General features: G+C 47.4%; 1 protein-coding gene and 4 non-coding genes across 9 annotated transcripts in view; 4 read left to right on the forward strand and 1 right to left on the reverse strand.

Annotated features, from left to right (window-relative positions):
- The first annotated feature begins 1,999 nt into the window (after positions 1-1,999).
- TRNAS-AGA (transfer RNA serine (anticodon AGA)) lies at positions 2,000-2,081 on the forward strand. Its single transcript has one exon. It is a non-coding gene; the product is annotated as a tRNA-Ser (tRNA).
- A 772-nt stretch (positions 2,082-2,853) lies between these two features.
- Positions 2,854-2,925, forward strand: TRNAM-CAU (transfer RNA methionine (anticodon CAU)). Its single transcript has one exon. It is a non-coding gene; the product is annotated as a tRNA-Met (tRNA).
- A 1,110-nt stretch (positions 2,926-4,035) lies between these two features.
- On the forward strand, positions 4,036-4,107 carry TRNAQ-CUG (transfer RNA glutamine (anticodon CUG)). The gene has a single exon. It is a non-coding gene; the product is annotated as a tRNA-Gln (tRNA).
- Positions 4,108-10,436: 6,329 nt separating this feature from the next.
- Positions 10,437-10,508, reverse strand: TRNAQ-CUG (transfer RNA glutamine (anticodon CUG)). The gene has a single exon. It is a non-coding gene; the product is annotated as a tRNA-Gln (tRNA).
- Positions 10,509-11,893: 1,385 nt separating this feature from the next.
- The window catches only part of LIMS2 (LIM zinc finger domain containing 2), a 32,202-nt gene continuing 16,358 nt past the window's right edge, over positions 11,894-27,737 (forward strand). The window contains exons 1-4 of one of the 5 annotated variants that reach the window (XM_059479602.1): positions 11,894-12,001; positions 25,321-25,480; positions 26,342-26,408; positions 26,717-26,837. In XM_059479602.1, the coding sequence (XP_059335585.1) occupies positions 11,991-12,001; positions 25,321-25,480; positions 26,342-26,408; positions 26,717-26,837 (359 nt within the window). In that variant the 5' untranslated portion in view covers positions 11,894-11,990. Of the gene's footprint in view, positions 12,002-12,050; positions 12,105-12,822; positions 12,846-17,361; positions 17,479-17,757; positions 18,028-25,320; positions 25,481-26,341; positions 26,409-26,716; positions 26,838-27,737 lie in introns of those variants that run through there. The other 4 variants (XM_059479604.1, XM_059479603.1, XM_059479599.1 and 1 more) reach the window with 4 other exon arrangements.

Below are 27,737 nucleotides of genomic sequence, written 5' to 3' on the forward strand. Positions count from 1 at the left end.
GCCGGCGCATCATCCCCGTTCTCCTTGGCAGACGGGCCCATCTCTTGCCCTCCTTGGCCCCCCACACGTCTTCCTTGGTCTCTGTTCTGTGCCGCCGCTTTTGCTCCTTCTCATTAAAGCCTTTGTGCAGCATTGCTGGAGAGTCGTCGTCCTTTGTTCTCCTGCTCCCTCACCAACCCCCTGCTCTGCCAGAGTGAGCACTGGCTGCTGTCCTGAGCTTACCGGCAGCTGCACTAAGAACTCCCAGAAATTACACCAGAGCACCAAACCTCAGTTACTGAGCTTGAGTCTGGACTTGGGGATCACAGCCTTGCAGGGCTAGGTGCCAATTTGTTTCTTGTGAGAATTATTTCAGATATTTTGAGTGACATGTCACTCCTGTCAAAGCTTCTTCACAAAAGCATAGCAAAATCAGTCTTCTCTCTTCCATTAGTGACGTTGGGATGTATCAATGGTGTAAATACAGGATTATGGGCTGGAAAGGAGTAAAACTCTGCTTTTCATGCCTGGATGTCAGCAGTGCGGCTTCAACAGAATTTTTCAGGCATGTTCACTCTGTTACTAACTAAATGGATGTAGCAGAAATGGAATATTAATTTGAAATATTTAATGTTTTATAGGGAGACTGTATATTGAGAATTGTACAGTATGGAAAGTATATGGATACGAAATTAGAAGGATGCAAAATTTTTTAGCAGTTGACCAACAGTCACAGCAAGGACTTAATTTCAAATTCACATTGAGAACATTGATTCCATTATCTATTCTCTCTCACACACTGACACACAGACACAAACACACTGTCTCTCACTCTGTATTTAGGTTTGTAAATACACCTATTGAAAATTCCCCTCAAAAATTACCAGTCTAGGAAAATATTTTTCAATCCTGAATGCTACAACATATCTGTTTCACAATTTCAAAGAAAGTGCCGACAAAAAACTGTGGCCAGGAAGAAACCCTGATACGAGTAAAGGTCACTCTCTTACAACCCTATGAAGAGTGGCCCAAAATGAGACCATTTGAGCTCTCCTGGCCCGCAGCAGGCTGTCACCAGCAATGGCCCTGAGTGGGACGGCTCTCACAGCCTGTGAACTCTCAGGGTTGCTGTACTTGGAGGATTGCCCAAGAAGGACGAGTCCCAGGCTGATACCCTCACTCCTTGAGGCCTGACCCTTCCCCCTTGGGGAGATGCAAAGGCATCCAAAGTGAGTGTTTCACTGACCCCTGAGGGGAGTTTTTCACAGGTACGTTGATTGTACCGACCCTTCACGCCTTTGTGCATGCACATCTGCATATATTTGCTATAGCAAATCTGGGAGAAATACTGCTTCCTTGGATGTTTAAGTACCTTGGAGATCTAGGTAAGTTAGGCCTGTCAGGAAGGTTAAATTCCAGATATAGACTTACCTAAATGTTGCTTAGTGTTGTTTCTGCTAAGTTGCTAAGTATAACTTTGAAGTTGTAAGTGAGGTTCAATGCTATGAAGTGCTTTTCCACAGTCAGATTTAAAGGGTATGATATTAGTTGGGTTTCAGGTAAAAGTTAAGTTAAAACACTGTTAGGTGTGAGTGCTGTCAATCTTTTAGGCTGTGTTTGCTTATATCCTTATCCTCACTGTCTTTTGTCACACACACACGCACACACACACACAGATACTCATACACATAAACACAGAAACACACACAACACCCTTTTTTCAATAGTTGTTAGTTGATTTCTGTTTTGATTGGTTGGATTTTGTTTGTTTTTGTTGTTGGTTGTTTTATGTTGTTGTACCTTAAGTGTCCTGTAAGTAGGAGAGTGAATGTTGCCCAGGCAGTTTGTTGTTGATATTTGTTTAATATGCAAAGTGTTTTTTGGTGCTGGCCTTTTTGGTGCTGGGAGTGATTTTTCAGGCATGTGCAGCAGTGTTTGTTGAGAGGAGCCTTGTGCAGAAGTGCGTGGGTGTGGGTGTGTTGGCCCAGGGCAGGTGATGAGCAGGGCAGGGCTGGAGCAGGTAGTTGTGGCCGAGTGGTGAAGGCGATGGACTAGAAATCCATTGGGGTTTCCCCGCGCAGGTTCGAATCCTGCCAACTACGGGCACGATCCCCTTTTGGGCTGCGGGCATCTGACCAGGGGCACAGGCAGCACCCACAGGTGGGTGCCATGGACAGCAGCTGCAGCTGCCCCAGGGCTCCTGCACTTGCAGCCCCAACAATGGAAAAGGGAAGGCGATATGCAGATGGCACCTGGAACTGAGCATTTCATCCCCTCCCAGTGGCACCAAGTGTTAAATGCAAGGACTCTCAGCTTGACAAACTGCTTGGCACAAAGTGACCAGAATTCGGAACTTTTGCTTCAGAGTACCCATGAGCAGCATTGAGCTGAAAAGGCAGAATTTGCGGAGCAAAAAGAGGAGAATTGTTTCTGCTGGCAGTTCCAAGCAAAGGCGACCTATGTCTGTCGTTGGCCATAAAAGATCTGAAGTGCCAGGCAGGAGCAGTGGTGCAGCGTGCTGGGAGCACAGGTGTATTTGTGGTGAGGGCTGCAGGTGTGAGGATGTTTGTGGATTTCAGGTGGGCTGATGGATGGCCAGGCTGCAGGCTGTGTGCAGGGTGGGTTGAGCAGGTGCAGGGTCAGGGTGGGTGTGGAAGGGGCAGTGAGTGTGCAAGGCTGTGTGTGGAAAGTGTGTGAGAAGGGCAAGGGCAGGCACTGGAGGAGCGTAGCGCAGGCTGAAGGGAGGTGAATGGTCAGGGTGTGTATTCAGTGGGGTGGGGGAGGCGGATGAGAGAGGAAGGGCAGGAGTGAGGGGCAGCAGTGGCGGGCAGCATGAGGCTGCAGTGGGGGCAATGGCAGGTAGGGCTGAGGAGGAGCAGAGTGGCGCAGCGGGAGCGTGCTGGGCCCATAACCCAGAGGTCGATGGATCGAAACCATCCTCTGCTAAGGTGTTTTTACACTCAGGCTGCTTTGCCCAACAACGTTGAGCCTGCTTGGCCACAGGTTTTAGGGCGAGGCTGGCCATAGCCTTCCTCTTTCCTCTGCACAGTCTACATCCTTTGAGTAAAAATGATAAAACTTTTATAAGAGCACCTCAGCTCTCCTGGTCCTGGAGAGTGCAGCACATTCCCGCCACAAGTACTTGTACCACAGAGCAGCTCTGCCTCAGCTCCTGCTCCCCTCAGCCGGGATCCAGCCCAGGACTCTGGGCACCACCAGCCCAGCAGGCACACACTGGCATTGAGCCAGGTCAGCCCTGGCAAAAGCTGACTGCACGAGCTGCCCTGGATCCTGCGCAGACTCCCAGAGAGTGGTGAGCCTCTGCAGCCAGATGGGCAGGGAACTTTGTGCTTCTCAACCTGGGCATCAGGATGGGGTTGCAATGGGGCTGAGGCCCTGAGTGGCCTTGTCCTTCCTTTGTCTCCAGCCATGCTTTGAGCAGGCATTTGGACTTGTGTCCTCCTGGGATGCCTTGCAGTCAGGTTCATTGTGAGAGGGAAGAGTTCCAGAGAGGTTCTGTCCTCCTGGCTGTGCAGCATAGGCAGTGAGCAAACTTCTCCCTCACGGGAGCTGGAGGTCAGTCATTGCTCTGCCCTTGGTGTGTCAGCTGTCCTTTGTCCTTGCTGCTCCAGCCCCTTTGCTGGGTTCAGCAGAGGGTCTTTGTTGAGCTTCTGTAGAGATGGGACAAAGTTTCCTCTCCCTAGACCTTAAGGAGCTGGAGTGGCTTGGTCTGGAGAAGGAAGGGGGCTTGTGTGGTGTGAGTGTAACTTGGGCAGGTAAGTGTGCCTGAGTGAGAAAGGGCTTGTTGCCATTTGGGAAAGAGAAGATGTTGGGTGCTTTGTAGCGTGGCACTTGTAAGAGAGGCCATGTCAGGCTTGGAGGGAGCTGTGGTGCTGTTGGCCTGGAGGTTGGTGTGATGTGAGAGTGTGTGTGGGGCTTGCAGGAAGGCTGCAGTTGGTGTGAGATGTGCAGAGCAGTGGAGAGACAGGCAGCCTTGTCTGGGGCCATAAGGCTGAGGCAGGCTGAGCACAGGGGCGCCAGGTGAGCTGGGCAGGAGGTCCTATGGTGTAATGGTGAGCACTCTGGACTCTGAATCCAGTGATCTGAGTTCAAATCTCAGTGGGACCTGAGCCTTTTGGTTGCCTCAGCATGCTTACCCTCAGCATGCTTACGCTCTCACCCCTCACCTCTGCTGCTGCTGCACTTCTGCACTCTTCTCTCATCCATCACACAGCACCTGAGCTGCACAACACCCACTCCCAATGGGTCAGGCACAGGACTCTGCTCTGGGACCACTATCACTTCTGTTGGATGGGACCAAATCTGTAGAGACTGTGGGCAGCTGTTCCCATGTTGGACCATTCTCACAGGAAGAGCAGGGCACTCTGTGTGCCAATACTTCTATGCCCAACCCCTGTTCACTGCTCTTTCTTGCTCCTTTCCTATCTGGCGTCTTTCCCTCTTTTCCCTGGCAATTGCTTTCTATTGTTCTGCAATCCACTCCAGGAGCTCCACCAGCATTGGGCAGTGCCCCATCATTGGGCTTCCATTTGTTTCCATGGGAGAGGGAAGGATGCCCCTGGCAGAGCAGGGGGTAGGTGAGGGAGCAGGAGAACAAAGGACCACAACTCTCCAGCAATGCTGCACAAAGGCTTTAATGAGAAGGAGCAAAAGCGGCGGCACAGAACAGAGACCAAGGAAGACGTGTGGGGGGCCAAGGAGGGCAAGAGATGGGCCCGTCTGCCAAGGAGAACGGGGATGATGCGCCGGCCTCAGCAGATCTGACCGCAGCGGGAGAAAGGCAGACACAGGCCTGAGCCCCCCAGGCCAAGGGAGCCCCCAGAAGAGATGGGAACCCCCGCGGTGCTGAGGGAGCTGCCCACAGCAGCTGACAGAGAGGATCCCACGGCTGTGCTCTGAGGGAAGGAGCTGAGGATGGGGCCCGGCAGGGTCACCACCACTGGCGAAGGCTCGATGTACACCGTGGAGTCAGCGCAGCGGACATTGCAGGGCTCAGTGCAGCTGCTGGCAAGGGGCGTTGGGCCACAGGGGCCGCAGGGCCGTGGGGGACAGGGTCTGCAGCAAGACATCTCTCGGTGCGGGAGGCAAAGCTGCAACACAGAGCAGGGAGCACCACCCAGCCTCAGCATCACTCTGTCTCTCTGTCCCTCAGCTCTCGCCAGGCACACATTTGGTCTCCAACACACACTCTGTGCCTACAGCTCCCACCACCCTCCTGCTGCCCTGCGAGTGGCACGGCACGCGAAGGCCGCCCCACTGCAGCAAGAGGAGGCAGCACAGTGGCTTTAAGGGCCCTGTGGAAAGACTGGTCACAGCCCATCTCCAGAGCAGACATGGCCGTGTCAGACAATGTCCCGGCGTGCACTGGCACATTTTGTTACACCAGGGCAGGTGCAAATTCTGCTGGGCACATCCCCCTGAGGCTGAGCCCCATTGATCCCCTTGTGCTGGAACAATGTCCCCTCTTCCCAGCTGGCCCCAGCCCCCAGCATGGAAAGGCTGACGGCCCTCCAACAGTTCTGTGCCAGGGCCCAGCTGAGGCAGCCCAAGGATCAAGCCGGGCAGCCTCCATGAGAGCAGCTCAGCCCACAGGGTGGGATGGAGCGGGCTCAGGCTTACCTGGTTCCTCGAGGAAAGGGAGGCCAGAGACCAGGATGCAGAGCCTGCAGCAGAGCAGCCTTTTATGCTGGGTCCCAGAGCCCTGTGGGGCCACAAACATTCCTTGTTTGTGAAACATCCAAACTCCTGGGAGTGGCCACATGCGAGGCCTCGCTGCTGATCAGGGCCCTTCCTCTTTAATCTCAGGTGTTTTTCTTCCTCTTTTTACAACCTAAAATCCTGTGACGACTCTGAGAATCTCTTTGGGTTGCAATGGACCTTAAAATAATCTGGCTTGTGTCTCCTAAAATTGCTTTTAAAATATCTCTGGACAACCTATTCCACTGTATTGGTCCTCTCCAAGAAAAAGATTCCCTACCAATATCTATTCAAAATGCACCTGCTTTCAGTTTTGAAATGGTAGCACTTGACCCATACTTACACACCCCAGCCAGGTATCCTTTCCTTTCTTAACTGAATGTCTCCTAGAAGCCCTCTCCTGTCTTTGCTCTGCAGCCCCAACCCTCTCAATCTGTCCGCACAGGCTGATGCTCCAGCTGCCTGGTGCTCTTTGTGGCTCCTCTGGACCCACTGCAGCAGGCCCGTGTGTTTCTTAGGCTGTGGGTCCTAGGGCTGCAGGCAGTACCCCAGGTACGGTGTCAGGAGAGACGAGTAGAGCAGGACAATCCCCTCCCTCAACCTACTGCCCACACTGCTCTGGATGCAGCCCAGAATAAGATTGGATTTTTGCACTGGGCTGCTCGCTGGCAGTGCAGGTTCATGTTCAGTATTTCAAGCACCAGAACCTGCAGGTGCCCCTCCACAGGGCTGCTCTCATTCCACTCAAGGCCTACTAGGCTGTGTCCAGGTTTGGGATTGCCCTGACCTTGGCATTTGACAATCATAGCTCTGGCCTCAGCTTGGGAAGTTGTGATCCTCCAGAAAACAAGGAATTCAACACGTAGGAAGGTGATCAAAGGCATGCCTACATCCCTCCCTGAAAGACAAATTGACCCATTTTCCCCAAACACAAATTAACCCACTTTGCTCAGTGTGTCCAGCCCTGAGGTCAGGATCTGGATGACAGCTTTGGGGCAGAGGCTGAGGGCCGGGAGCACAAAGTTCATGGCTCCTTTTCCTGGGGCAGGCATCATTTGCCCATTCACCCAATATCACACTTCAAAGGGATATTGGATCAGTCTCCAAAGAGCTTGTTGGTGTCATTGTGCTGTGGAAGAGTTGGGAAAATCCATGAGCTTCAGGCAAACCTGAATCATGCTGATGCGGAAATGAGTGCACGCAGTGCCCTGGACTCAGGCATTCCAGGGACACCACAGCACATGGCCTGTTTCCCATGAAGTATTTTGCCTTTGTCAGGGGCATTTCCAGACCTTTTAGGACCAGTCTGAGACCACCTTGTACATCCATGTAATCCTGTGCTGCTGCAGGTTTCCACAAGGCATTGCCATTAGGTGGCTGCTCAAGAGCCCAGGGGATGCAGGGCAACCCAGGATCATGGAGACTGGGAGAGACCTCTGGAAGTTCTTTGCTCCCTCTCTGAGAACAACAAACTTCCCAGCTGCCACCAGAAGCTGTGGGCCTTGTCCCATTGTCCTCTGAACACTGCCACTGTCAGACAGGTGCCTGTCTCCTGAGCAGCACTTCCAGGGATGCCCTGCACCCCCAGGAGGCCACCAGGAGATGGAAAGGGCTCCTACAGATGAGCCTCCCAGGTCCTCAATGGGGAGGACCAGCAGGAGAGGACACTGGGGCTGTCTGCACTGATGAGCCAGGGGTGGAGGGGGGCATGGAGCTGCTGCCTCCACCACCTCCTGGCAGTTCTGGAGAGAATGAAGCCAAACTCTCCCGAGAGCTGCACTGTCACAGGGCAAGAGGCAGCAATCACAAGTGGCAAGAAAGGAAATGCCAGAGTTCCCTGGGGGAGGACGAGGGACAGAATTGGGAGAGGTGTATCAGGGGTACTGGTGCCTTTTGTAAGCTGTGTCTGTGCTTAGAAGTCAGCAGGACAAGGCCCAGAGCCTGCTGAGCAACTGGGGCTGTGTGATCTGCCCAGAGCAGTTGACAGGTGCACAAGACATCCAGAGGTCCACACAGACCTGCTGGGGTTGGTGTGGGGCACTCTGAGTCAGTACAGTCCTTGAGCTGCCCCAAAAGACCCTGCCAGGGGAGACAGCAAATGCAGGAGATTGCAGACAAGCACCAGGTGATCCATGACTGAGAATACAAGGTGGGGAAATATCCTTCATGGCAGCAGAACATTTAGGGTGTGAGCTCTGTTATCCCTTGAGCGCCTGAGTCTGCAGCACCCAGTCCACTGAAGTCCACACTGGGTGACTCAGGTTTGCCTGGAGCTCAGGGATTTTCCCAGCTCTTCCACATCATGATGACACCTGCTCTGCTGCTCTGGGAGACTGATCCCGTGTCCCTTTGAAATGTAAAATGCAGGGAATGGGAAACCCCATCCCAGAGCCAGAAAACAACAGCCATGGGCTCCCTGCCCTCAGCCCTTTCCCCAAAGGCAGCAGCCAGGTCTCTGTCCCTGGGTTGAGCACGCTGAGTAAAGCAGGTCAGTGTGGCTGTGGGTCTGTCTCAGGGAAGGACACAGCATCACTTTGATCACAAAACCAGGCCGTGGCACAGCCTGTGACTGTAAGCAAGTTCCCCATGGCTGTCACTCAGGCCTGCAGGGGACATCCTTTCAGGTGAACATGGACTTCCCTTGCCCCTGAACTTTGCCACCTTCCTGCACAGTTGGGTCTCTTTGTCACCATGGGGTTTTGCAGTGTTGGCTTTGTGCCTCAACTGACCCTCAGTCTTCTGTATATCTGTGATAACCCATGAAAGAAATGACTCTCAGGATGAACCTGAGTGTCTGCACTGAAAGCTCCTGAGAGATGAGCTGAGGTGTCCATTCATGGCTGAATTTAACTGTAACTGGAGCCCAATTAACCATCAATTAGAACAAGTGACAGAAACTTATAGACAATACGCAAATAGATTTAAATGCACCTTATACACAGGCTGGGGACTTCCAAGTCACGTGGCCTTGGTAAGCTGGGACACACATTAATCATTTCCAAGTTGGGTGCTGTGAAACTGGTGAAAAATGCCTGAGATGAAAGAGGCAGGGACCTGATCAGCAGCGAGGCCTCGCAAGTGGCCACTCCCAGGAGTTTGGATGTTTCACAAACAAGGAATGTTTGTGGCCCCACAGGGCTCTGGGACCCAGCATAAAAGGCTGCTCTGCTGCAGGCTCTGCATCCTGGTCTCTGGCCTCCCTTTCCTCGAGGAACCAGGTAAGCCTGAGCCCGCTCCATCCCTCCCTGTGGGCTGAGCTGCTCTCATGGAGGCTGCCCGGCTTGATCCTTGGGCTGCCTCAGCTGGGCCCTGGCACAGAACTGTTGGAGGGCCGTCAGCCTTTCCATGCTGGGGGCTGGGGCCAGCTGGGAAGGGGGGGTTTTGTTCCAGCACAAGGGGATCAATGGGGCTCAGCCTCAGGGGGATGTGCCCAGCAGAATTTGCACCTGCCCTGGTGTAACAAAATGTGCCAGTGCATGCCGGGAAATTGTCTGACACGGCCATGTCTGCTCTGGAGATGGGCTGTGACCAGTCTTTCCACAGGGCCCTTAAAGCCACTGTGCTGCCTCCTCTTGCTGCAGTGGGGCGGCCTTCGCGTGCCGTGCCACTCGCAGGGCAGCAGGAGGGTGGTGGGAGCTGTAGGCACAGAGTGTGTGTTGGAGACCAAATGTGTGCCTGGCGAGAGCTGAGGGACAGAGAGACAGAGTGATGCTGAGGCTGGGTGGTGCTCCCTGCTCTGTGTTGCAGCTTTGCCTCCCGCACCGAGAGATGTCTTGCTGCAGACCCTGTCCCCCACGGCCCTGCGGCCCCTGTGGCCCAACGCCCCTTGCCAGCAGCTGCACTGAGCCCTGCAATGCCCGCTGCGCTGACTCCACGGTGTACATCGAGCCTTCGCCGGTGGTGGTGACCCTGCCGGGCCCCATCCTCAGCTCCTTCCCTCAGAGCACAGCCGTGGGATCCTCTCTGTCAGCTGCTGTGGGCAGCTCCCTCAGCACCGCGGGGGTTCCCATCTCTTCTGGGGGCTCCCTTGGCCTGGGGGGCTCAGGCCTGTGTCTGCCTTTCTCCCGCTGCGGTCAGATCTGCTGAGGCCGGCGCATCATCCCCGTTCTCCTTGGCAGACGGGCCCATCTCTTGCCCTCCTTGGCCCCCCACACGTCTTCCTTGGTCTCTGTTCTGTGCCGCCGCTTTTGCTCCTTCTCATTAAAGCCTTTGTGCAGCATTGCTGGAGAGTTGTGGTCCTTTGTTCTCCTGCTCCCTCACCTACCCCCTGCTCTGCCAGGGGCATCCTTCCCTCTCCCATGGAAACAAATGGAAGCCCAATGATGGGGCACTGCCCAATGCTGGTGGAGCTCATGGAATGGATTGCAAAGCAATAGAAAGCAATTGCCAGGGAAAAGAGGAAAAGGAGCAGCAGAGGAAAGGAGAAAAAAAGAGCTGTGGACAGGGGTGGTCATAGAAGTAATGGCAGACAGAGTGCCCTGCTGTTCCTGTGAGAATGGTCCAAACTGTAATCAGCTGCCCACAGCATGTATCCCCGTCTCCAGTTTTGGATGCATCCAAGGCAGGAGGCAGTGGTCCTAGAGCCGAACCCTGTGCCTGGCCCACTGGGAGTGGGTGTTGTGCAGCTCAGGTGCTGTGTGATGGATGAGAGAAGAGTGCAGAAGTGCAGCAGCAGCAGAGGTGAGGGGTGAGAGTGTTCGCATGCTGAGGGCAAGCATGCTGAGGCAACCAAAAGGCTCAGGTCCCACTGAGATTTGAACTCAGATCACTGGATTCAGAGTCCAGAGTGCTCACCATTACACCATAGGACCTCCTGCCCAGCTCACCTGGCGCCCCTGTGCTCAGCCTGCCTCAGCCTTATGGCCCCAGACAAGGCTGCCTGCCTCTCCACTGCTCTGCACATCTCACACCAACTGCAGCCTTCCTGCACGCCCCACACACACTCTCACATCACACCAACCTCCAGGCCAACAGCACCACAGCTCCCTCCAAGCCTAACATGGCCTCTCTTACAAGTGCCACGCTACAAAGCACCCAACATCTTCTCTTTCCCAAATGGCAACATGCCCTTTCTCACTCAGGCACACTTACCTGCCCAAGCTACACTCACACCGCACAAGCCCCCTTCCTTCTCTTCTCCAGACCAAGCCACTCCAGCTCCTTAAGGACTAGGGAGACGGAAACTTTGCCCTATCTCTACAAAAGCTCAACAAAGACCCTCTGCTGAACCCAGCAAAGGGGCTGGAGCAGCAAGGACAAAGGACAGCTGACACACCAAGGGCAGAGCAATGACTGACCTCCAGCTCCTGTGAGGGAGAAGTTTGCTCACTGCCTATGCTGCACAGCCAGGAGAGCAATATCTAATACTGTATGGCAGTGTGGTATTTTGCATTAGGATTCCTGGCTAACAGTTACTCAGACAGTGATGTGAGGAACCATGTACTATTTTAAATTTTTACTGTAGGGCTGAAAAATTAGTTTGGACGCCAGAGTTTCAGTCATTACTCTCAAAATGCAACAATACATGTAACAATGGTGATTCACAGCATACTGGGGTATCTCACAAGATGAAAAGAAAGATTGAAATTGCTTTTCGTCGGAAGCTTCCTATGACATTTGGTGGTTCACTTTACATCAGAGTATGCTTGAACATGGGTAAGATGGGATGACATACTATCAAAAACGTCGCACTTGGAGGGGCCCACTTCGGGGGGTGCGGTCCCTCATCCTTCAGCAGCAGTGGTTGCCATGACCACTTTCTAGAAGCCTTCCAGACCCGTCTTCTGCACCCGAAGAATAAAACGCCAGAAAGCCACTTCCCCTCGCCGAGGGCGTGTGCAGGGATGAGCTTCCCGCAGAACAGGCTGGAAGCGCCGCTGCTCCGATCTCAGGAACAAAGTCCCTTCAGTGCGGTGTATGTGACTGCGCGCCTGGCAGCGCTGCCCCCTTCACCCCACACTCACAGCGCTGCCATGGGTTTGCTGCCAGCTGGGGAGAAGCAGCTTCGGCGGCAGGGCAGGGGCAAACGCCGTGCCTGTGCCTGTCCCGCCGCCTCCCCCGTCCTTCCGCTCCGCAGCCTCGCTATTCCATATTTCTTTGCCTTTATAGGAAAAGTATGCGCAGGTCCGGGGGGGGCTGCCCTGAGTCACTGAGGGCTGCGGTGCCCGCCCACACCCAAGGGGCCGGGGCCGCCGCCGGGGCGGGGTCAGCGCTGGCCGCCGCGGCCGCAGCGCAGCGGCCGAGCCGCCCGTCCCGCCCCGGAGCCCCTGGGCGACAGCGCGGGGTTCGCCGCCATGACGGGCAGGTGAGGCCGGGCGCACGGGAGCCGGGCGGGGGTCTGGGCCGTGCCCGCCTTCAGCGCCTTGGGCCGGCCGTGACGTGTGGGGAGCAGCTCCTTCTGGCCCCGGGTAGCGCCATGGGGGCCTGCGGGAAGGGTCGGGGTAGAACGCTTTGCTGCTGTGAGGCCTGGGCGGAGCGGGGCGCTCTCCGGCCCGCCGTGCGAGCGCGGAGCTGCTCCGCTGTGCCTCAGCCCTGCGTGGGGACACAGCGGAGGGCAGAGCTGGGCGAGCTGCTGTAGGTGTGAGCAGCTGTGGGTGTGAGCAGCCGTAGGTGTGAGCTGTGCTTGCTCAGCAGCCGGGCTCTCTGGCAGCCTGTGCCCGGTGTGCCCGCACCGCTGCCCATCGGGGCCCTCCTCACTGATCTGCTCGCAGCCCCTCTGCCCACAGATTCACTCTTCTCTTCTTCGAGCTGGCCTTGGAGTTAACATGTTCCGGGAGCTGTTTAAATCTGGAGCTAGATTCTCCTCTTGTGCTGACAGTGGAGAACTCTGTGAAGCAACTTAATTGACAGTTGTAAATGAGGAGTGGGGAAGGCATTTTCTGACATTTTGTGAGGGCTTGCACAAGTGCTGTAATGTCACTTTTTTGTTCCATCTGTAAAATAAAAACCAGATGTTATAAGCAGCTTGTGAAAATAAGCTTGCTTTTGTGAAATGTTTTGGAGATGAGAAGCATGAAGACGTAATACTACAATTAGCAAGGTGCCCTTTTTAGGACACTCATCTTCATGAGTCCTACTATGTTTCTGTAGTTCTGAAGGATTGTTCTTTGTGATTAGGAAAAGTGAGATGGATTCAGAGCACTTAATGTGTAAGTATTCACTTTCCTTTTGTGTCAAGTCTTGATGTTTATATTATGCAGCTTTTTCTGATCAAAGTGAATCCTGATTAGTGGGTTGTTGGGTGTGAGAACCTGCTGAATAACTGTGTATGCTCATCTGTGATTTGGGAATGTATTATTTTTGGTCTCTGTCATTAAATTGATGCTCTTTGATTATTATACATGCTTAAAACTCTTCTGGGTTTTTCCTCATGTCTTTAATGGTCCATTTTTATTTTTCTGACATGTGAAACAGGTGTGTATTTACAAGTTTACATCCATTCCCTTACAGCTAAAGGAAGACTCAGGAGCCTTAAATGCTCACAGGTCATGGGTGCCCATCCAGATCTTAAATGGAGAGAGGATGGAGAGGACTTTGAAGGAGCTGTGGCTGTATGAAGCCAGCTGATTTTAGTTTTTCAGAACTGTGGCATGGTACTGTTTAGAATGACAGGCTTACCTGGAGTGAAGGCACTCATGAGGACAGTGGGAAGTGCTGGTGGACAGTCATTGTCTTCTCTCCATGCTTCCCCTGACACTTGCCTGTTAAAGTGTAACACTGCTCATTGGAAGCTCTGATGTGAAGCCTTGGCCTGGGTGGACAACTCCAGGGTAGCTGAGACACTGCAGAGTGTGCAGTTCAAAGTGATGCAGGACTTCTGTTCCCTTTTCCTTGGGTTTACTTCACAGGGCTGTTAAAATGACCAGGCCTTGGCTTTAGCTTGTGACAAGTGAAGGCAGGTGTTATTTAATGTTTGAGAACTGTTTGTGCTGAAAAGTTTGTCAGCTGTGAACATTTATTTCTAAAATTCTGTCTGCTGTCATTCCCAGGACAGGACAATTTACTGAAGTTGTTTGCCACAGCTGTAACTCAGTTGGCTGTTTCCTTGTTAATAGTATCATCCGTTTAGGGTTGTGGTTTCCCAGCAAAGCTTTACAGTGTCTGTGTAACTTGCGCTGCTCAGCCCTTGCCTGGCCAATGCCATTGACAAGCCCCGTGTTCAAAGTTGGTTTTCAGGCTGGGACAGACTCCTGTGGCATTGCAAAGAATTCAGCATTGAGAATGAATGTTCTTCCTTGGATCCAGCTAGGGGTCACTCTGCTGAGTGGTACCCAGATGTTGTTCCCTGTTTGTTGTCTGGTAGTTCTTCAAGTCTGCTGACACTATGCAGTCAGATGTTCTCCAGCATTTGGGACATGGGATTTTCAGGGTTCTGGGAGGAGATGAACTGCTTCACAGCTGGAGCATCCCCACAATATCCATCAGTGGGAGCCTTCCTGAGCCAGGAACGGTCATAAATGTCCCTTTGGTCTTGAAACTGTTGACACAGGGAATGATTGTGTTGTTTTAGAGTGTTCTAAAGTGAAAAAGACTGGAAAACATGGGGTGCTGAAACAGTATTATTTTTTACTTCACCTTTCTTATAAAGTAGAAATATGAAAGGACTCTCTTCTAGATAATCTGATTACAGATGCATTATTAATATTAAAATACATTAAAAATAACTCCATTTTCATTGTGTTCTATTTCATTTGGCTGCAGAGAGCATCTCCTGAATTTAAAAAACTGCAGTGATTTGATTTATTGATTTTTAGCATTGGGGAAAAGTATAAGTCCAGGAAAAAGAAATGCACATCTTTCTTTTTGTGTACTCATAGTAAAAAAAATTACTAAAATTAGGTGGCTATGTAGCAAATGAAATGCAAATCTTAAACATATCACTAGTTATATTTTTACATTGTGAGGATTGTGCTTTGCTAGAGAAAACTGATAACTAGATAATTGGATTTTAGAAATAATATTTGTGACTGCCAGCCCTGGGCTGGGCTGTTGGGGAAATAGAGGAGGAGAACCACCTCCCTGACCTGCTGGCCACACTCTTTACTTTTAGGAGGTTACATGTTGTTTTAACTACATTTGAAAACTAATTCTGTGTAAGAGATAGTGTATTAGATGTAACAACAGTATGTTTCGAAGCAGTCTTTCTGTGATTTCCAGTGTTGATAAATACAGTAGTTGTGATTTTTGGAGCATTTAGAAGATAACTACGGTATTTCGTGACCAATAAATAAGGGAAGACTGCTTCTAGAATTGTATTTGATATATTTAGTCCATCTGTTCATTTTGACTTTTGCCTTTTTGAGGATTGTTGGAGTTTGGGGTGGAGTTGATTAATTTTATTTGGTTAGCTGGATTTTGTTGTTTTATTTTTCTTTATCTTCGTGATGAGCTTATTCCTAAGATAGAGGATCTGTGAATGACCAGTGAGCAAAATGTTGTCAAATGCCCAAAGCAGAAACTAAACAAGAATGGAAGAGAGTTTCCTTTAAGTCTTTGCTGCTGTGATGTTGATTAGAAAACTCAAAGGTGAAATATGCCTGGGCTGTTTTGTGTTGCCTTTAGAAAGTGACCTAATATAAAGCACACGAAAAAATATTTCCCAAGTGCATGTTTCAGAGCGTAAAATTAACTTCATAAGAAATTTTTGTTATCACTATACTTAGTCAAATTGGGATCTGGATACGCCTATGTACTTCCTGTAGTCAACAAAAGAAGAGCAGCTGCATTTACAGATATGCTTATTGATTGTTCCTAATCCAGTGAAGGTAAGAAATAACAGTATATTATTTTCAATTAGGCTAGCTAGTTAAATACTTCTTTAATTCAGTAGAGAGCTGCTGCTTTACATGAAGCAGTTGCAATTAAAATGGGTTGAGATAGGAGGGAGTCTAAAGGACAATATTACAAAAGATTCTTGGCACTGAGTAGACAGTACCTGCATTATATAAGAGATGTTTTATCTCTCTGAGTTAGGAGCAGCCCTTTCTGCTCTTCTGGGTTGAAAATGTGGTTTTAATCTTAATCTTTCTATCTAAACTTGCTCTCTGTTGCTCTCTAGATAGGAAGGTCCTCAGTCTGTTCTGGGGCCATAGAGATCCTTCTCTGAGGGAGAAGCTGAAAATGCCTGAAAGAAGTCTGGCTGCTTTCTTCTCTGCTGTGGCCCAGAAAGTAACCACCTACAAGTGTTTGGCATCAACCCTGTCTCTTTAAAGCAATCTGTCAAGAGGGAAAGACAAAACAAACCTGTGCATTTTCACTCTGTGTGTAAGGTGGCAAGAGAGGAGTGAGTGAGGAGCTTGTGTAGAAGGATGGGAAGACAGGATGTTTGCTGTTGAGATTTTGGGGTTTTTTTTCCTTTAATTCCCTCATCTTCCCTTTTGAAGAAGACAGTCATAGTTTCCATGGAAGAGTGATTATTTGAAAACCAATGGAATAATGTCATATGAGTCACGTAAAATCTTAAGTGTTTAGAGAGAAGGAGGGGTTTTGTCAGATTGCTTAAGGATGAGGGAGATTATTGTTGTGGTGATTTAATTTTTTGCTAGAAGTTAAATGGTGATTTAATCTTACATTTTAAAAATTGTTTATTGCATTTTTCTTTATTCCATTTGTATTCTAAAGTAGAAATGGGTAAACTATGCCTACAGTCTGAAAGAAATGGTAGTGGCAGATTGCTGTCAGGTTAGGAGCTGAAGCTCTCAAGGAAATGGCGAGTGCATTGTAGATTTTAAGACTGCTGATTTGTGAATTTAGAAATATTTTGTTCTCTATTCATGCCTGTTCTACTGGGCCCCAGTAAACCCTTCTGGTTTTCTTTAAGTGTCTGAAGGGATTCCTGGTTGTTAATATTAATTTAGAACTCATGAAGTCATCAGTCATGCTACAAAAATCCTCTCCCCTCCCCTTCCCTCCCCTTTTGTTTTCTTGAAGTTTACTAAAAAGTAATTTGTTAATAATGACTCTTAGGATATTTTCATGGTAGTTCTTGAAGGCCAGAGAGCTCTGGAGCCTGGAATGCCAAGTATGTTCTTCCTCCCTGCTTCCTGACCCTCTGCTGTGAGCGGCTGCAGTGAGGCCGGAGAGCAGAAGTGTTTGCAACCTTGTTTCTTGGAATATGCTTTGTCCAAGTGGAAGGAACAGCTCTGTTGTTTACAGTATCTTAGGACATGGTGTAGTACAGCAGCCTGCAGGGAAGCACTTGGAGATGCTGCGGTCAGATACTGATCTGCAGTAAACTGTAGTCTTTGCTGTCAAAGCTCTAGTAATCTGCTTTGCCTTTCTCCATTTTGCTGTGTTTCGATCAGAAAGGTTTCTTTCTGATTCAAGTGTCTTAATTATGTGAAGACTCAGGATTTATTTTTTTTACCTCAGTTGTGACATTTATACAGATACATTCTGCAAGGCTAGGAAAGAATGAGGTAGCCCCTAGTGTGCTGCATTAAGTAAATAATTCCTAGTGGAATACAGGAAGGAGGCTGTCAGGTCTTTAAGGATATGGCAGAATGGCAGAGAGGCTGTGCTTGCTGGGGTGTCTGTGCATCCTGCTTCAGCTCTTCTGCAATGTAAACCAGCAGCCCGCAGGAAGGTGACTCACTGAGCGTCGCGCTGCCGGCGTTGCTCCCGCCGTGTCCCTGCACTCCCTGCAGAGGGGCCGGGGTGCATGGCCGGCCTCAGGCTCCGCGGGCTGGCAGCCTCCAAGCTCTACCAGCGCCGGCAGGATCGCCTCAGTGGCACGGGGTCCCTGCTGAGCAGCAGGACACACACGGCACCTGGCACTCCTGGGTAGGTCTCCAAGGTGAAGGGAATGGCGTTGTGAAAGCATTTTGCAGGATTTGATAGATTTTCGGTTCTGGTGGTGGGGCTGCTTTATTTAAAGTGAGAATTGTTGGCGCAGAGCCAGAGGGGAGGAGGTGGCTTTGTTTTCATTTCCAAGTAGATTAAGAAGGAAAGGACTTTCCTGATGAGAAAGCTTTCAGTTTTTAACAATAACAGGAAGGCAACAACAGAGAACCTTTCCCATTTCTGTGCTGGACTGTTCAGAACCAGCATTAGTGCTTGTGTTGGTTTTGCATGGCCTGGTTTTTGGCAGTAGGGGTGGCCACAGAGGTGGCTTCTGTGAGAGGCTGGTAGAGGCTTCCACCATGTCCGGCAGAGCCAGTCCCTGATGGCTCTGAAGATGGACATGGCCAAGGCTGGGCCACTTAGAGCTATTGGTAATGCCTTTGTGATGTCATTGAAGAAGAAAATCAAAAGAAAGTGGGGCACAATTTTTTACTAGCCAGAGAAGAGAAGGAAGTGAGAGCGCATGAGGAAAACAACATGGACACCAAGGTCAGTGGAGAAGGAGAGAGAGAAGGGGCTCCAGGTGCTGGAGCTGAGATTTCTCTGCAGGCTGTGGTGAGGACCTTGGTGAAGCAGCTGTGCCCCTGCAGCCCATAGGGATCCATGGGGGATGCAGAGATCCACCCACGGCCCATAGGGATCCATGGGGGTTGCAGAGATCCACCTGTAGCCTGTGGGAAAGGTGCCCACACCAGAGGACATGGATGCCTGGAGGAGGCTGTGATCCAGTGGGAGACCGAGTGGAGAGAGGGGGCCCTGCTTCCAGTCTGGAGGAGGACTGCACCCCATGGAAGAGTGTCCAATGCCGCAACAGTTTTGGGAGGACTGCTGCATGTGAGATTGGAACCATGTTGGAGAGCTGTCTCCTGTGAGCAGGGACCCCACGGTCTCACATGGGAGGGCTCCTGTCCCTGAGCAGTGAGAGAAACCACGGGTGATGAACTGACCAAAACCCCCATGCCCTGTGTCTCTGCACTCTCTGTGGGAAGGAGGGAGGTGTTGGGAGAAAAAATGTGTTTTAAGGGCTTATTTATTTCTCATTATCCTCCTCTCACTTTTTTAGTAAGAAATACACTTTGTGCCTCTGAGTTGAGACTGTTTTGCCCTTGGAATGTTTTCTCCCAGTCCTTATCTCAACTCATGAACTCTTTGTTTAATTTTTTTCCTCTCTTCTGCCCAGCTGTAGCGGGGGAGGGTGAGTGAGTGACTGTTTGAGTGCCTGGTTTTTGTCCAGTGTCAAATTGTGACAGTGTTAGTGGTGTTAATGGTGAAGCATTTGGGCACTGTGGGAGTAAAATAAGGGTGAAATGCAGTAATTTTTCAAAATGTTGATAAAATTCTTTCATTCTTTGGGTTTTAGGGTTCAGTAGTCAATTCTTTACCTGTACTGTTAATAGCAAGTTCATTGATTTTAGGTTTTGTAAATAACTCCAATCCAGCTTCCGAAACCAAAGCTTTCAACTGTAGCTGCTTCATGAGAACGTGTAAACCAGAGCTTCTTAAATCTGTCCAGGCTATTCCATTGCTTGACATGATCATTACTTTTTCCAGGCTTCACATTAAAATTTTACTCCTGAATTTTCATTAGTTAATTTTGTGCAGGAGGTAAATTGTAGGTACACAGTTTGTGGTAATGGCCCAGCCTCATCCCCAATGGGCACAGCTGTGAGCAGCACTGACAGCAATGACACCAAAGGGAACAGAGGGCACACAGGTGCAGGGCATCAACAGGAGGGGATAAAAGGCTGGGCTACAGAACAAGGAGGGCCAATGGTTGCAGCCTTGTGAAGAGGTAAGGTGTAACTGTGTAAGCTCCAACTGAGTTGGAGCTTTCTGAAATTGTGTGGTGATGCTCTGTGTGTCATGGCTGTCTCAACTGCAATATATGCTGTGGCAGTAACTTAGCAGTAGTTAAATCAAACTTAGTTTCTTGCATTTTGGGAGAACTGTGAGCTGCAGCAGCAATATGGGATCTGAAGTCTGAGTCACTGGAGAGAGCAGTGAGTATCCAGGAGAGATAGTTTTCTTTTTCTAGCAGTTAGTTCTGAATTTTAGACTTTTCTTAGCAGGAAGTTGGCCTGATGCTTACCTGGACACGAGGAATTAGTTTGGCTTCTCAATATAAGTTGTGCATCCCTCACTAAAACTCTCCTTTTCCTGCTCTTTTTAGCTAATAGCTCTTAGTTAGTTGGTAAATTTTTTATTTTTCCTACGAGAAGCTGTGGGTGTGAACGTATGAGAATTTAATGAGGGGAGCTAACAAGGAGGTGAAGGAAATGGTGATGCCATTGAGTGGAGACAGTGCTGGTCAGGAAAAGTGAGAAGCATGAAAGAGGCCTGTGAGAGGAAGGAAAAGCTCTGAAAAAGCAGATGTACAAATAAACTGAGTATGTTTTTCACATCATAGTTCTTGAAGCAACGTAAGCATAAAGCAAATATATTTTGATTTTATTGAGCAGGTCACAGTGCTGACAATTTTAATCCATTTGAGATGTTTCTCTCCTGAATTATTTTATCCATGGGTTTTGAGCTAGTGATAATTTTTGCTTCTCCTTCCTGATAGGCCTTGATAGTTTATGTTCTTTATTCGGGCAAAGCAGAGTAATCCAGCAGTAGTGCTGCTGCTTGTTGGAGATAATTGGTGAATACATGTGGGGAATGATTTGTGTTGTCAGTGCTGGTAAACACACATCATATTTAAGCTCCTTTGAGCTAGTGGAAGTGAAGAAGAGAAAGATGTAATGTGTGTAAGGAGTTGTTTCTCAAATAGACATTCTGGATGAAGTGGTGCATACTTGATAATAAAAGGGTGGTTTTCCTGTGCAAGAGGAATATTTGATTTAAAACCTGTATGTTTCTTTATGTTTATATTTACCTGGGCTGAGTGAACTCTGCTAACTGTGTGTCTTTACAAGTAATTGGTCATCATTTACTGGTAACAAGTATGTCCTGGTGTTGAGAGGGACTCCCAAGTATCCATGGCATAGGACTTTTCTGTGTGAATACCAAGAGATTTTTCTGGTGCTAGTCTCAAAAGTCTGCCTGATTGCAGCTTCCTGCAGGTCAGCCATACAGACCTTGTACTCTGGCCTCAGCTGCAATATGTGTAATTTTATTTTTTAACCCCTCCAGTTTCTACTCAATTGCAAATTGCTGTTGCTGGTAGGCCCAAGGAGACATTTGGTTTTTTCTCATATTGTGACCATAAGTTACATTTGGATGTTTTTCTTAATTTTGGTTATCCCTGTGTTCTAAGTAAGAAAGAAAAGTGTTTATTTCACAGAGAGTTTGGGGGCTGCATGATCAAGGAAGATATACTGAGAGAAACATTATTAATTTCTTATTTAGTCAGTGAAAAAGTATTTAGCATGAACTGAAAATTCAATGCAAGTATAAGGAGAAAGGCTGAAAATGTTAAGCTATGCGTGTAGTTTACCAAATGCACAACCAATCATGCATTAAACAAATGGGAAATATTTTTTCCAACATTTTATGACAAGTTTAATAATAAGCATACTAAAGAAGTTGATTCTGTTTGGAAAAGTTGTCCAGATAAGTCCATTGCAGAGAGATTTTTGGAATGATAAGGATAGCTGGGGGCTGTTTTTCAGCCCTCGTTCATGAACTGACACCCTTCCTCTTTTGTTCTTTGCATTAGTCATTATCTGTGAAATTAATCAAAAACTCTGGTATTGTCCCAGCAGATTTCATTTGTATCTTTGGCAACATTGAGGGCTTTAAGTCAGTAATTCTCAGCTGTGCTGTGGGGGTGGGAACCAGCCCCTCTCCTGGAGCGCTCTCATTTTTGTCTTGGCTGCTGTGACACAAACAAGTGGTGATAGCTCTTCCAGTTCATCATATCTGTCTGTGCATACTTACCAGAAATGTAATCATGTTGTGATGTTTTCTGTATACACTTGCTCCTACTGGTAGATCAGAATGAGCAGAAAACACATTTTTAGGGTTCCACAGCATAGGTTTTGCTCTCTGCCGAGGTTTGGATAATGCTCTGGGTTCTTGTGTCTCCAAGTATTTTCTTGCTTTCTTTTTGTATCTGCAAGATTTTGGGTCACTATTAAACAATTCTTCATTCAGCATTGTGATGAAGAGGAACTCTGTGACACTAAAGTCAAAAAACTTTTGAAAGCAATTAAAGAAAACTTTTTTTGACTGGGCTTTTCTGACAGAAGCACTCCTCACTCCTGCAGTTCCTTTTCTTCTGAGGCAAAATCTGAGGCTGTTCATCTGTTCTCCTGATTGTCCAATGTCTGGTTCATTTTGCCTTGTAGCCACGTTTAAAATAATGAAATCTGCAATGTGATGGTGAAGGCTGGAGCTCCTCTTCTGATCTCTTAGCATTGGAATTATTATATTTGCTTCTTTTTCCTCCATCTGTCACCAGTGGTAGATCCCTGTGAACAAATGTTTTCAAACAGAGGTAGTGTTGACTTCAGTGATAGAAGGAGGTAAAATGCTTTCAAATATTTCTGTAAAGAAGGAACTTTTGTTTCTCTTTTTTGTTTCTTTTTTTTTTTTCCATTCAAGACCTATGCTGGTACTTTAGAGTAAATACTTCTGAGAAGTCAAAGCATGAGAAACCTAGTTATAATGGTAACAACATAATTTCTGTAAATCAGGTACTTTGTCAAAGATAATCTTTTAAAGATACAGCACATACTGATGAAAGATTGGGAAAAGCATTGTTCCAATGCTGATATTTTTTGTGTTTGTGCAGGACAGGATAACTTCAGGATGCTGATCTCATCGTGTTTTAACAGCCTTTCCTGTCTTTGTGTCACCAGCTTATTGTTAAAACAGAGGAAGATTCTTTATTTTACTGGATAGCAAAAAATCAATGAGCAAACAGAATAGAAGAAGCGCTTTATATTGGGGACTGTCCTTTGTGGGAAAGATTTGGGTGTAGATATCTGATGAGTGGCACAGCAAGTCAGACTTTTCAAAAGGATGGTTGTGGTGTTACTCTTCCTTTCCCTGTGCTGCCAGCAGAAGTGCTTTTGCAGCAGTGTAGTAAACTGAACCATAAAAATGCTGTGAATTAGCAAGGTGCTCCCTCTGCCTTCCAGCTTTGATTAATTTTAACCTTGAGCTAGTTGAAAAAATGCTTGGTTTTGTATAAACAAGAGGGCATGCAGGGGCGTGTACTCAGGGGAAATTAAGAAATTGGCAGATGTTAAAGTTAAACCTTTGAATAAATGCAAAGTCATATCTTTAGGGCAATGATGAAATGGCAAATTGTAGCTTGAGTACAAGACAATAAAATGTCTTAAGCGAAAAGGGATGCAGAGTTAAAAATGGAAAAAGAGCAAGGATGCAAAACTCTTGGTGTGGATTGTCAGAAAGCCACAGCTGCTGGTTTGCCTTACAGGAGGTACATTGGTCAGGAGCTGATGTGGTTCACTTGACTCCTGTAGTCTGGCTCTTCCCAAAAGGTTCAGCTGAGGCAGAGAACTGAGTTGTTATTTTTTGTAGTGGTTCTTTTATTTATATTTTCCTGGACTAATAGTTTCTCTCATCCACATAATGAGTCACACTTATTAGCTCATTTGGGTGGACAGCTCAGACTGTATCACGATCATCTTTCTTATGCTTTTGAGGAAGTCTTGTCAGGAGCAGCATCAACATCAGGGGAGTCCCTGGGTCACCATTATCTTTGTTACCAAGACAGTGGTGGGACTTGTGTGGGAATCCCTCCTGGGGTGGTTGCTGTGCAGTGTCACAGCTGCAGTGCATTTCATGCAGGTTGCAGGCTTGAGTTGTTGTGAAATGCCATTGTGGAGATGGCTGCTCTAGCAGAGTTCACCCTGCATGTTGATACTGGCACTGGTGTGTCCCTTGGGAGAAGGAAAAAAAGAAAGAAAACTAGGGGTTTTTTTAAACGTTGATTTCACATTTATAAAGGAAAAAACCCAACAAACACAAGATATTGCTTTGCTGTTAGTGTCTAAAGTGTAACACTTGCTGGTTTTTCTCCTAGAGGAGATTTTTCACTATGATGACATCAGTCTTTATTAATCTTGGCTGTAGGCTAGCTCAAGTCTTGGAATTTAGGAACTGAATTTTTCAACAGGGAAGAAGTACTTGAAGGGAAGATTATATTTTCAAGTCCTGGTACAGATTTGTGTGGTGTAGCTGGAAGAGTGATGACTGAAAACCAAGCTGATTAGGTGATGGCTTTGCTGCAAACACTGATGTTTTAGTGTTGACCCATTCCCTTGGTACTGTGTCAGGATAAAAAATATTTCTTTAACCTATAATCTCTAGTTTATGAAATTACAGGATTTCCTCTTGTCCCTAATTCCAGTCCATGTCTGTTTTTTTACATATCCTTTGTACTGCAAGAAGGAAACGAGTTGTAACAAATTTTTGCTAAATTGGTACTCCATTCTTGAAACTATTGTGGTCTGTCTTGGTTTTTGCCTCCCTTGGAACTGCAGCATAGAAAGTCAGTCTGGTTTTACTGAGGGGTGGCTCTAGGTCACAGCCCAGGGTGTGCCCTGGGTGTCCCCTCTGCAGAGGAGAGACACTTGGCTCAGCTCAGGCAGCTGGAGTCAGGGCTGGTTGTGCTGCCCCAGGAGTGTGAGGCTGCTCCCTGCTCATTCCAGTTGTGCTCTGGGCATGAAGCGCTGGAATACAGACACTGGCCTGGTTTGGAGAGCACATCTCTGACCAGAGCAAAGAGAATCTGCTCCTGGAAAAGCTTCTTGAATTACTGTTCTCCATGAGGAGGTGGGGAAAGTAGCATGTTGGGTTGTTGAGTAACAGTGGAAAATCAGTTCAGAGTACCTTTGAATCTAAAAAGAAAGAAAAAAGCCTTGTAAAGCAAGCTGTCTTTCATTTTATGCATATATTACCTACCTCAGGAAAGTACCATACAAGTAGTTTGGAGATTTTTTTAACATGGTAGCAATTTTTTATACTTCTGCCTATAAAATTGCAGTCTTTCCAATCATGGAAATCAAAAGGTGTCCAGAAGGCATAAAAAAAAATTTCTATAACTAAAGGTGTAGTAATATTGAGGTTTTACACCGTTGGATAGTCTGGTGGTTAAAAGGAAAATCACACTGCAACAAGAAACTGAGATATACCTGATAATTTTTCCCCCCTGCTTTGCACATGTGCTATACATTTTAAAACTGCATTAACTTATAGTAGCATGCTGGCAAGCATGAGAACTTTGTGGAAGAGATTAGGGTGATTCCTTATTCTAGGGTAGGTTGAGGAAATGTTACGTGATTTATAAGTGTGGCTTGGGGGGGCGGGGGGGGGCTTGCCTCATGTTCTGAGGAAATGAAGCTGAGGTGTTGGCCATGCCAGCTAGAGGGACTTCTCTTTTGCGTTTGACAGTTTGAACTAATTTGTCAGGAGGACAGGGGCCTGTGGAGGGGGAAATGATTTGTTACTGCTGACAGTGAAGGGGAGAGTGCAGTGGGATATCAGTGCTGACTACACATCAGAAAATCCATGGGCCCAAGAAGTCAGGATCATTGGGTTTGCTGCTCCCCAAACTGATGATTTGTGAAAAATAGTGGGTATTTGCTATGAGCTGTTAGCAGTATGATGTAATGGGGTGAAACTTTGGTGAAGTAGCCAAAAGTGTGCAATAGGTACATCTGTTACTTGACCTCATCTGCCACATATGAGTTGTCAGAACCTTATTTCTAAGTGATGTCAGTGACTCATTGATCTTTTTGTTGCAAAAGGGAGTTTAAATTAGCTGGAATGTTGTGTTGGTAAATGCTCTTGCTCTTGCCTTTATTGCAGTAACATGTCTGACGCTCTGGCCAACGCCGTGTGCGAGCGCTGCCAGGCGCGCTTCGACCCTGCCGAGAGGATTGTGAACAGCAATGGGGAGCTGTACCACGAGAGCTGCTTTGTCTGTGCCCAGTGCTTCCGGCAGTTCCCAGAGGGACTCTTCTATGAGGTGAGTTCCCATGCTGCTTGGAAGAGAGGAGAAATAGCTCTGATAAAGTGCAAGGAATTCTCAGCTTTCTTGCGTGTTTAATTTCTTAGCCATAAATATTTGTTGCCATTTTTTGGAGGAGCTTCCAACTTAATTTCCCTTTTTTTTCTTCTCACAGCAAAAGCTGCTCTTTGGGTAACACGCATTTCAAAAAGAAAATAAAAAGTGTTTTGTTAATCATCACAAAATCACAAAATGTTTGGGTTGGAAGGGACTTTACAAATCACCATGCAGGGCCACTTTCCACTGGACAGGTTGCTCAAAGCACTGTCCAACCTGGCCTTAATATTTCATTAGACAAAAGTGATTTTTTGTCTTTATTTTTAGACAGTTGTACTAAACTGTTCCAGTTGGGCCACTGTAATAAGTGAACCCATTTAAAAGCTAGATTGAGTTCTTTTACAGAATATGCACAAGCACACATTTTGAATAACATATTGGTTTAAACTTGTTGTATTTTATTTTGGCATTAGTTTTGGCCTCATGTAGGAGGAACAGTGGTTCTGAACTAAACTAAAGCAAAAATGAAATTAAACACAACTATAATGAAAGGATTTTGGGGTATTCTTCAGGATTTTTACTGTACTCTAGCAGCATTGCTATTAATTTACCTGTGCAAATTCACCACGAGGCTGAAGCCATATGTGGATATTTCTTGAATGAGAGCCTTTAAGAGTTGAAAAACAGGTGTGTAGGGGGCTAGAACTGGAAAATGTGACCTTGATTAAATGGTCATATCAATGGAAAATCATGCTGCACTGTCAATATGTAAAAGTAGTTCAGTTATTCATGAGGACTCCTCCTCTCTCGTTTTGTTTGCAGTTTGAAGGTAGGAAGTACTGTGAGCATGACTTCCAGATGCTGTTTGCTCCTTGCTGTGGAGAATGTGGTAAGAAATGGCAAATATCAACCAGGGCTTAACAACTGCAGGGCTGTGCAAACCTTGCAGCATTGCTGGGACATCCAGTCCCTTGGGCTGAGGTTGTTGGGGTTGCTTTAAGGAGTCGGGAGCTCTGGATGAGAACAAAGCATGATACCAGCAGTGATTTTGGGCTCTTCTGGTTGAGGGAATAATTTTGTTTTTTTGTCAAAGTTAGACTGTAATAGTAGTTATGGAATTAAAGTGGAAGGACTGTGAAGGACAGTAGATTTTGATTAGACTGTTTTCTGCATGGATCTCATGGTTTCCTTTTGCAGGTGAGTTCATTACTGGGCGTGTTATCAAGGCAATGAACAACAACTGGCACCCAGAATGTTTCCGCTGTGAGCTCTGCGATGTGACCCTTGCTGACCTGGGTTTTGTGAAGAATGCTGGCAGGTAAGAGGGAGCAGGAGGACAGAAAGTTTTATTAATGTGTTATTGATGCAGCTATGAGCTGCTGAGAGTGGTCAGTTAGTTTTACACTGAGAAGGAAAGCTTGAAAAGGTACAGAAGAAAGTTTAGGAATAACTTGTTAGGTGAGAAGTTCTTCATCCAATGAAATATGTTCTTGTTTTCAATAGAAACTCAAGTTTTAGTGGCTAGTGAATGCATTCTGGAAAAGAAAGGAATTTCAGGCAGAAGGCTGCATAATAAGTGAAAAAAGGGATTAGGTGATCTCAGGCAGGCTGTTCATCAAGTAAGCTGCTGAGCAGGAAATCAAGATGTAGCAAAAGGCCAAAAGAACAACACAATGATTACAGCAAAGTCTTTTCAGCCTGTCATTCCACTGGTCTTCAGAAATTATTTGTTTTAAATGCAGAAATACACAATGAATCCTAGAGGTCAATTAATGCATTTAATTTGGAAATAAGAAATAAAAACACAAAAGAGAGCTTATACAAAAGCATACCATTATAAGAAAATAAAACAGTCCAGCAGTTAAAAGACAGTGTTGCACAATTCAGAGTTAATTTTAGGCTTTCATATGTTATGAGCAAAGCCTAGTAGTTTCCTAGAGTTTATATTTTCACTAACTAAGTGGTGAAGGAAGGAAGAAAAGTTCACATACTTGTATCTGTCCAGCAGGGAGTCTTCTCAACTCCCTCTTATTTTTTCATACTGCATGTAACCTCTGTGCATTAGTTTTTTGAGCTGGGCATAATTGATTTTATTTTGGCATCTCATCTTGCTAGAATGGGCTGTTGGAATAGCACTTAGGGTGTTTTGAGGAAGCAGTCAGGATAAAAGTTCAAGCAAGATAAAGTATGTTTGATTTTGTAATTTGTGGACCAAATC

This window comes from Ammospiza nelsoni, chromosome 10, assembly GCF_027579445.1.
Source record: "Ammospiza nelsoni isolate bAmmNel1 chromosome 10, bAmmNel1.pri, whole genome shotgun sequence".
Lineage (NCBI taxonomy): Eukaryota > Metazoa > Chordata > Aves > Passeriformes > Passerellidae > Ammospiza > Ammospiza nelsoni.